The 10,067-nt window shown below is 45.7% G+C and overlaps 1 protein-coding gene across 5 annotated transcripts in view; it reads left to right on the forward strand.

Annotated features, from left to right (window-relative positions):
• WNK2 (WNK lysine deficient protein kinase 2) overlaps positions 1-10,067 on the forward strand; it is a 120,858-nt gene that overhangs the window by 43,702 nt on the left and 67,089 nt on the right. For all 5 annotated transcript variants that reach the window (XM_017830978.1, XM_017830980.1, XM_017830979.1 and 2 more), the window contains exon 4: positions 2,688-2,845. In XM_017830978.1, the coding sequence (XP_017686467.1) occupies positions 2,688-2,845 (158 nt within the window). The remainder of the gene's footprint in view (positions 1-2,687; positions 2,846-10,067) is intronic.

The raw sequence follows: 10,067 nt of genomic DNA on the forward strand, positions 1-10,067 counted from the left end.
TAAAAGTAGCACCAATACAAGGAGTAATATCAGTAATACCAATATTGGGAAGAATATTAGAAATACCAATACAGGTTTTTGTAAAATTAGTTGTGAACACAACACCATCAAAATACACTCGTGTTGAAAAGGAATTGGGTACTGAAAGGGCTGCAGGATGCTGGCAACGTGGCTGCATTCATTTTGGCAATAAAACCGAGCTTATCATTTTCGTGAGTGGTGCTGCTCCAGGGAGAGAATTAGGAAGGCTTGGAAACACTGGTGATGAGTAATTCTGCCTGCTCTGCAGAGGTAGCAGCTTTAAAGGCATATTAGTAGCTGCAATTTTACATTGGCTTGGAGGGATGAAATCAGCATGGCTGGGGGCCAGTTCCTCCCTTGCTGTGCCCGTGCCGTTGCTGGTGCTACCCTGACCTTGCAGTGTCTCTGTGGGAGCTGAGCCAGGGCAAACCTCGTCCTGCCAAGAGGAGCTGAGGGGATGCTGAACAGCTTTACGTTTAGGTGCTCTGTTTTGTTGAAGGATACTTGTATGTACTCCTTCCCCACCCCAAGGAATGGGGGGAAATGTCATTTTTGTGCTGTTTTGGAACGGTGTCAGGAATTCCATTTGCTTCTTAGACTATTGCTATCACATTTTCAGATTTGCTTTAAATGCTCTGTAATTCATGAGATTCGCTCCTGCTGCTGAGTAGTGTTCCTTCTAAAACAAGGCAGCAGCTCCAGAACCGTTCCCTGTGGCAGCTGTTAACCCGTTCTGAGCAGCAGCCTCTGCCTGGGTGACAGCTGGGAGAAACACCCAGGGAGCAGGCACTAGACTGAGCTTCTGTGACACGAGTCCAGCTGATTGACCAAGACTAGAGGAACGAGTGTCTTTTAGGTGGAAGGGACATAAACAAGGGAAGGGATCAGTCCTACATTTTGCAAAATGAATTTTACAACAATGCGTGTGCTGAGGCTTGTTTTGTGAGTTAGGCTGAGCCTCCTGCAGAAAATGTGCAGAAGCAGAGTTTTTAACTGACAGACCCTAATTTTGGGAGTCATCTTTTGCGTTGCCATAAAAAAAGTTTAGGACAAGTCATGGAGTCCTAGAGCCACAGAATGCCTTGGTTTGGAAGGGACCTTAAAGATCATCTCGTTCCAATCTCTTCCATTGGCAGGGACACTTTCCACTAGACCAGGTTCCTCCCAAGTCCTCTCCAACCTAGTCTTGGACACTTCCAGGGATGGGACTTCCACAACTTGTTTGGGGTCTTGGATGATGGCTTCCAGCTGGAGGAGGGGAGATTTAGATTAAATATTAGGAAGAAGCACATTACTGTGAGGCTGGCGAGGCCCTGGCACAGGTTGCCCAGAGAAGCTGTGGCTGCCCCATCCCTGGAAATGTTGAAGGCCAGGTTGGACGGGGCTTGGAGCAAGCTGGGCTAGTGGGAGGTGTCCCTGCCCATGGCAGGGCATTTGAAACAAGATGGGCTTTAAGGTTCCTTCCAATCCAAAACATTCTGTGATTCTATATGCAAGAACTATTTCCTCTCATTACATGTTACTTTAATTACAGTTGTGCTTTTGCTGCTGATGTAGAGATGTCATAACAAAGTAATAACAAGCATTACTACTGGAGTTATTCACAATACCGGTATTACTGATGGTATCTGCCAGGGCTGGGGGCAGTTTGGGTGCTGAGGTTGGACAGGCAGAGTTTATCTGGGTCCTTCTCATGGTCCGAGACCTCTCATGCTCCTTTTGGCATCCTGACAGCTTGCTGCTCCTCTCCCACAGCACGCAACTGCACTGATCTCTCTTCCTTTGTCTTTTCTACATGTAAAAAAGGGAATAAACTAGGCATGACTCCTAAGCATGAATTGCAGTATGAGATACAATTCCTGGAATAAATGATCCAAGTGTTAATAGTTGCCCTTTTTGCTTTATAAGCTCACCCTTTTCAGAGTAGTTTGCTGAGCAAATGCTACAGGTGCTCTAAGTTGCTGCTTGTCCCAAAGCTGCAGCTCCCTGTTAGGAAGCCATGAGTACAGAGCCTCACTTTGTATTTACCCAGTTGCATCAGATTTCTGACATCCTAATCCCTGTTGAGTAGGACCTTATTCTGTGAGTAGCCTCATTGATTTGTCCCACTAAACCAGTGACAGAATTAGGTTTGATGTTTTGTGCATGACTCTGTAGGTGATTTGTGGTACTACTGGCTTTCAAAGTGCTGTCTGTCTGCCGGGGGTTGCACTGCATATCTGGAGGAAACAAAAAAATGCAAATTTGCATTGATAAAAATGAGCAGAAGTTCTTGTTCCTTCTCCCCTTTTCACATCCCCAAGCCTGTACAAATCCCTCTCTCCACCCAGGCAGGAACCATTCCATCACTTGCAGTGTGGGCAGGCAGTAGGTCATAGCTCATTTTCTTGTTCATTTTTAAAATTTTGATATTTTTTCTTAATTTTTCTTTCCCCCTCACTCTCCCCTTCCCCCTTTGGATTATTACCAGCAAGCCACGGGCATGTAAATCTGTGTGTTGACTTTGGATTTCTTCCCTGGAGGATGCTTGAGCTCCTTTGAAATAACCTGGCACGGGCCCACGCGCACTTGTACTGGGTACATTTCTTACAGGTGAAAAAGCTTGTGGTTAAAGCCATTCAGACTCCTGTTAAAAATGGACATTCTCTTTGTGTGTGTCTGTGTAGGTACACCAGAGTTCATGGCCCCAGAAATGTATGAGGAACACTACGATGAATCTGTGGATGTCTATGCGTTTGGAATGTGCATGTTGGAAATGGCTACCTCAGAATACCCTTACTCAGAATGCCAGAATGCTGCTCAAATCTACCGAAAAGTAACCTGTGTGAGTACATGTCCTTAATTTCTACTGGATTATGGCACCTGAAGGCTTCAAAGCTTGTTTTGATGCGAGTGCTGTGTTGTTGAGGTATCTGAGGTCTGGGGGACACAAACCTGTTGCAGGTTTAGGTGTAGGCTTGTAATTCCACAGTTGGAATAGTTGTGTTTGACTGTGATGCAGCTGCATCAAATATTTTCAGTGACCTTTGTCATTGATTTTATCTCCAGCAGCCAGAAATACATAAAACTTGGAAGAATGAACAGGGAAAAACCTTCACTCTAGTCTTGCCCTCTAAATGAGGACTTCTCAGACTGGATCAAGTCGGCATTCACAGCTTCTGTGAGCAACCTGCTCTAGCACCTCACTACCCTTACAGTAATGCACTTCTTACTAATACCTAATCTAAATCTCCCCTCCTCCAGTTGGAAGCCGTCACCCAAGTCCCCAGACAAACTGGTCCAAGGCCAGGTTGGAGGGGGCTTGGAGCAACCTGGGCTAGTGGAAGGTGTCCCTGCCCATGGTAGGGGTTGGAATGAGATGGACTTTAAGTTCCCTTCCAACCCAAACCATTCTGTGATTCTGTGATCTATGAAGTTTCCCACAAAGCTAAAAGGACTAACTTTTAGGTTACAGTTTAAATACTTTTTTATGCAGTGGAGGGTGTTTGATTTGGATTTCCAGCCCAGATTCTCTCTGTTTGTATGTGTAGCAAATTCTCTGAAGGTACAAAAGGGCAAAGATAGCAATATCTAGTTTTGGAGTCAGCCAGAGGAGCTTTAGATGTGCACTTGAGAACTCAGCAAGGTCCAGTATCCCCAGGCAGGAACCAGGGTAATGGGTTTGCTGCATTTTCAGTGAGTTAGACTGGAGGACTAGTCAGTTTAAAGTAATGTCTGCACTGGCTAAAATCCCCTCTCCAACACCATCACTCCAGATGATAAATGTGTTTGTCTACATGAGCTAGGCTGCAAATGCCTGAGAAAACTCCTGAGTCTGTAAGATGCTCTTGGATTACAAATCACTGACTGCAGAGAAATGGGACTTGCCAAAGGCTTTGGCAGTGGTGGTTTTCCTCTCTTCTACTTGGTTGAGTGAAACCAAGAGGTGCAGGAGGTTTTCTTCAAGGCAGGTTAAATCACACTGACTGGTTTGGCAAAGATTTTCCCAAGCACTTCTTTCCATGTAATTGCTACCAAAGAAGAAGGTGAGCTGTGTGGTTTGGCCCTGGTGCATCACCAGAACATGCAGTCTGCACATTTGGCACAGGACAAGGGTAATCCTTGAAAAAAAGCTGCACTAAAACTGGCAAAGATTAGCTACAGATTCATTTCTTGCATCTATATTTTAGAAAGAGTAGTTAGGCTTACATAGGAGATACATTGAGCAGATCCATCTCTCAGTCTCCAAAAGCATGGTCTCAGAATTAGTTTCTATTCCTTTTATCTAACTGCTTGTTATGAGCAAAACATCTCCCCAAATGAGATTTAGTAATAACTGATTGATTTTGAAAGGTATTTGAGACCACTTGCCTTCTCCAAGAGGTTTAGGGAATCAGGCTAGAATAAATTTTTTGTGCTGAGGGTGGTGAAACACGGGCACAGGTTGCCCAGAGAGGTGGTGGATGTGCCATCCCTGGAAACGCTGAAGGCCAGGTTGGATTGGACTCTGAGCAACCTGTCATAGTGGAAGGTGTCCTTGCTCATTGCAGGAGGTTGGACTGGACTGGATGGCCTTTAAAGGTCCTTTCCAATCCAAACCATTCTGTGAATCTCTGAGATGTGGTGCTGTGTAATCCTGCTGGCAGCAAACACTGCTCCAGGTGGGAATTGCATCTTCTGATGTGCTGTGTGCTGATCCCTCACACTGGGTATAGAGATGGTGTCACCAGATACCAAACACTCACCTGTGCCAGATGAGGGGCTTATGTGCAATGTAATTTTTATAGGTATAGTTTGTATTGTGGGGCCTCTGGTGGTCTAGTGGTTAGGGTGCAGGACTCTCACCGCTGCGACCCGGGTTCGATTCCCGGCCCCCCGGGCAGATGGAGCTCGTTAGCCCTGTGAGGCAATCCATCTAAGAGAAGGTCACTCTAAACAAACCTACGTTCTGAGGACCTCACTGCCACTGTCCGAGTTTCACTCGGCCCCTGCAGATGAACCTCAGGATTAAAGGGTGGGCTCAGTTCAGCGCACGCTGTGTCTCACCTAAAAAATCCACTGCGCAGGCTCGAAGGGTCAATGACCTTTCCCAAATCTTCGCTCGCGAAGACTGGCCGTTATTATTAGTTTGTATTGTTCAGTATCTGTCTCTTCCCACCACTGAAGACCAGGATACTGGGAAGTTGGTACTCTTGTAGCTTGCTGTACTGGCCAGCTGGGATGATGCTGACCTGGAGGGAGAGGGAGAATTCAGGCTGCTCAAGAGGGAATTTAAAAGTTGAAGTCAGTATCATCAGACACAGGGGAATGTCCCTGCTGTGACTTTCTGAGAGCAGGAAGCCACATCCAAAGAGGGGAAGCAGCTTTATCCCATTTTTGTCTAAACTGTGCAAGCTGACATTTGTAGCTTAATAAAGCTGAATCTTTCCAATTAACTGATGCCTGGTAGTTTAGCTCTTCTTAGAGTGTTGCTTTCAACACAGAGCTACTCAGAAATCATTTTTGAAACCATGGAAGGCCTCAGAAAGTGCTCAGTTCATCTCTGTGGCTGGAGCAGCTCCCTGTGGCTTTGCAGGGAGGTGAGTGTTTGCAGCCATGGGTTGCTGGCTGCTGACTGCACTCTGCACCACACCATGGGCTCCAGCTTCTCAGAGACATGGAAGAGGTTTGATGGCTCAAGGCAGTTTCTTGCCTAAGTCCTTGTTATTCGAGGTCAGGTTGGACAGGGCTTGGAGCAACCTGCTGTAGTGGAAGATGTCTCTGCCCATGGCAGGGAGGTTGGAACGAGCTGATCTTTAAGGTCCCTTCCAACCCAAACCATTCCATGATTCTATAGCCAGTCGTTCCACATTGTGGTGCTTTATTGCAGTGTTATTGCCTTTGGCACAAGGGGTTTTGGCTCTGTTTTGGTGTGTGGTCCTTCAGATGTGCTCTAAATGCCACCTGTGTGTGCAGCTTAGGGGACACCTCCTTGAACTCTAGAGCTTCACAGGGTGGCTGCAGGAGGCTCTTCTAATTTTAGGCTCTGGAGCCTTGTCTCCTGCATGTGATACCAGTCTGGTACCTGATATCAGCCATGCTTAGCTGTTGTTACTGGGAATGTATTTGTGCATCTGGAACCACGGAGAACATCAATCTCTCACTGCTCCGTGCACCCAGAGAAGCAATGTGTACACCTCTTAGGCATCTGGAATATTGGTAATTAAGACTTTGCAAGGCTCCTAAGCCTTACTTATCAAAACAATATCCAAGATGGCGAAGAATAATGATTAATCAGAGGATTCCTAATTAGATGTTATATTTCAATTTGCAGACTTAAGTAGCATTTTTTTTAAACCCTGATGGAAGCTTGAGCCAGCTCGTTTTCTGTGACAGTAACCTTTGCACAACTGAGGATTAGATGGTAAATTATTACAACTTTGTAAAACTGGCCTTGTAATGGCAACTTTAGAGAGATGGGAGATGATGGTTGTCTGAAGAACAAGTGATTGCAGAGAAGCTGTTGAAAGGTCACTGCAGTGGGTATCTTTGAAGCAGAACTGTCTGACAGGAAACACTGAAGCCAAAAATGTCAGGTTCTGGCATGGAGGGTGCATTTACTGTGGTTTTCAGCTGAATTTGGGGCAGTAGCAGTGGGAGCGAAGGCACTAGGATTCCTTAGATGGCAAAATTGGCATGACTGGTGTTCCAAGGAAAGGGTTAACCAGCTCCCTGTGGAGTGGAGAAAGCCCTGTCAAATGCCACGGGCTGCACAAACTGTCAGCCAGGAAGGAGGAGCAGGGGGTGGACCTCTGGGGTGAGGGTGCAGGAGGAGCCTCGTGTCCTGGGGGAGATCCTCTGTCCCAGGAGGAACCTTCTGGTGGGCTCAACAGCTTCTCTGGAGGAGCTGCATCCGCAGGAGAGCTGGTGACAGCAAGGGACCCTGCTTCGACCCGCGTGAGTCGCCCTGGTGCCGCAGGGGCTGGGGGACGAGGGATGTGGAGGAGGAGGAGGAGGAGGTGTAGAAGTCTGGGGTGTGGGGTCTTGAGCTAGCACCATGCAGTGGGGTCTGCCCTGAGTGGGGGCAGTGCCCATATACAGACAATAATTCTAAAATCACTTGGATGAAGTGTTAGGGTTGGTCGTGCAGCAGCTCGTGTGAGCCCTGGGGTTTATAGGCTGAAATATAGTCTAGAAAAGGAGTGTAGACTAAACCCAAGAGGCTGAATTAGACTGTTTTCATCCAGTATTAGGTTAGGTTTGGGGCTCTCACTGGAGCAAAAGGTAACTCCGACCTTCTTGAATGGAGAGGATGCAGAGACCTCTGAGTGCTGCAGCTTCTCAGGGAGAGATTTCCTTACTTTTTTGTGATGCTGGGGGTTTTTTTGTACCAGAAAGGTAAACATTATTTTTAGGGTTTTAAATTGAGGGTTAATGCATTGTAAAAATTTGATTGCTGTGTCTGGCTGCCTGATGCTTTTTTTGAAAAAGTATAAAATAAAATAACTCTCCTTTCCTCCCTTGGGCTCAGCGTGGCAGTGCCAGCCCCTGGAGGTGCTGATAGAATCGAAAGGGGTTGGAATTGCTGGCTAGAGTTTGTATCAAGGAGCAATAACCAACAGAATCTTTAGACTACCTCCAGCCTCCTGTTGTGTCCCACTGGGCTGTTCCCTCTGCTGCCCAGCACAGGCCAGGGATGATTTGAGTTTTGCCACTATAATATCTTTTTTAATAGTTCCTACTCTGTGTCCTAACACTCTACCAAACCCTTACCTGCTACTGGTGTGTAAGATACGCCTGAAGTCCTGGCTGTCCAAGTCACACATGTTGATAGTCCTTATTGGTGTAGAAAATACCAACCGTACCTTTCTGAGACGTTGTTGTTTCAGGATACGCCACATTCACACGTCTGTAGTGTAAAATTATTATGCTTAATTTATTTCAGTGACCTATTCTGCCTGACCATATTGTCATGGCTTAATTGCTGTTTTAGGTTTTGCACTCCTGTTTTCCCCCGTGTGTGGCTGTATGTATGTAAATGTCCACGGTAGTGGTGGTCATGTTTGGAAATGTGTAGAGGGGCTTCTTTCTCTGCCAGACAAGACATGCTTGTTCTGACTTGTCACCTCCCTGTGCCCTTTCAGCCTGAATGATGGAGTATAAACATTACAAAAAATGAATATGTACCATAAATAGAAAATACATCTTTCTCAAGCAGCGGAGCCAAGCCACATTTACCACAGTTCACTTTGAAGTGATTTCCTGGTCAGCATATTTGCAGCGCCCTTCGTTCTGATGCCATAATCTCATTTTTCATGCATAACTTGATGGTTTTTCTTAGTCAGTTTTTTTTTGTGTTTAATCATTCTGCCAAGTGATTCTGATGTAGACAACAGTGATGAAACATCAGCGTCCGTGACCTTCCCAGCCCAGTGTTTTCTTAGGGATGTGCTGCAGAATGCACAGCAGAGCAGCTGCATCTCCCACGAGTTTCCGGCCACCTCCTTGGATTTAGCAGCACAAACCTGTGCTTCAAAACAACCCACACTGTTATAGTGTTCTGGTTTGCTTGTAAAGGTTTCACATTGTTTGATTTTGTCCATGTACTGGAGGTTTTCTCAGCACTCACAGACTGTAATGCCATATTGCTCACACAGATGGAATAAATGCTGTGGCTGTGGCACAGCGACAACAGGCAAATAATGCTGTGAGTGCCACTGCATGGACTTCTTGTGGGGTTTGGAGATCTTCTTAGGTCTGCAGGTAATCCTCTTAGGTCCACATTAAGATGGAGTGAAACAGATGAGTTTATAATTGCACACAGTTAACATCATGGAACAAAATCCCGGTAAAATTGAGAGCTTTACCTTCATTTCAGTGACTTCAGGGTGCAGTTTCAGTTGGAAACATGTCTTCAGCCTTTTCGGTAGAAGGTTTTTTTTCCTGTTTTTAGGAATGACGTGAGACTAGAGATTTCCCTTCGGGTAGAAGGTGGAGTGTTAGCCCAGAGCAGGCTGTCTCTAGGGTGAAAGGGCACCTTCTGGGGGACGGGAAAGCCCCTGGAGAAATTCCTGACTGACGTGGGTCAGTCGTACCGTTGACTTGGCTGGCGTTTGCTGTGTACCTTGCAAAGCATCATGTGTTGCTGTCCCAAAGTGTGCTCTGCTGATGGAAAATGGCGCGTGGCTGTTTTTAGACCTCTGGAAAACAAGCAACACATTTTTTCCCCCAGCATGGAGGTTGCAACTTTAGTGTCCTGTATAGTGCCTGGCTGTAGACTCAGCTACCTTATACTGGGGGGCAATGGATTGCAAATCCAATTGCTTCAGAAAGAAGGGGACAGGAGTTAAGTGGTGGTGAGGGATTCAGAATAAGTTATCCTGTTTGAGACAGAGAAATTCTAAAAAGGGAAATTATTTGATCTCTAATTTTACTCCTGGATTATATATGTGTATGTATATTTTAACATTTGAAGAATTTGTATGACATTATTCTTATTCCCCTTGTGCCCCCCAGCCAGCCCTGCGTTTCACGTGTGGTGGGGTTGAGTTCACTTTAGTTTACAAGAGGCTGTACAGCTTTCAAACTGTCACGGATAATTTCTTAGCTAATATACTTTGAGTTTTGGTGCCATTATTCCTTGGGAATGCTCGGAGAAGACAGATGGCTTTTGTTTAAATGAATGAGATGAGTCCTTTGGTGGCAAATAGAAGCCACTTCATTGCTGGGAGGCACCGTGCCGCGAGGAGGGTTTGCAGCATCCCAGGGAGATGGCCTTGGAGAATTTAATGAAGAGTAAGGAACAAAAGCATCCTAAACCATATGGGCAGGGTGAAAACACTTTGGCAAAGCAGCTTTTTTCAGTACTTCAGTCTCCTTGTTTGATTTACTCATCTATTCATAGCTTAGCTGTTCGGCACATGAACACAATGGATGTTTGAGGAGGAGTCAGTGTTCCTTCAGAAGATGGTGAAAGTAAAGTGTTGTTGGAAGAGTTGCCTTTTTTTTTTTTTTTTTTGTGAAAGCAATTTGTAAGGTCAATATTAGAAATCAGTCATTAGGAATTTGCTAAAAGGGCTGTTTTCAGG

The sequence above is a fragment of the Lepidothrix coronata genome, unplaced genomic scaffold (genome assembly GCF_001604755.1).
Source record: "Lepidothrix coronata isolate B3197 unplaced genomic scaffold, Lepidothrix_coronata-1.0 Scaffold186, whole genome shotgun sequence".
NCBI classification, from domain to species: Eukaryota; Metazoa; Chordata; class Aves; order Passeriformes; family Pipridae; genus Lepidothrix; species Lepidothrix coronata.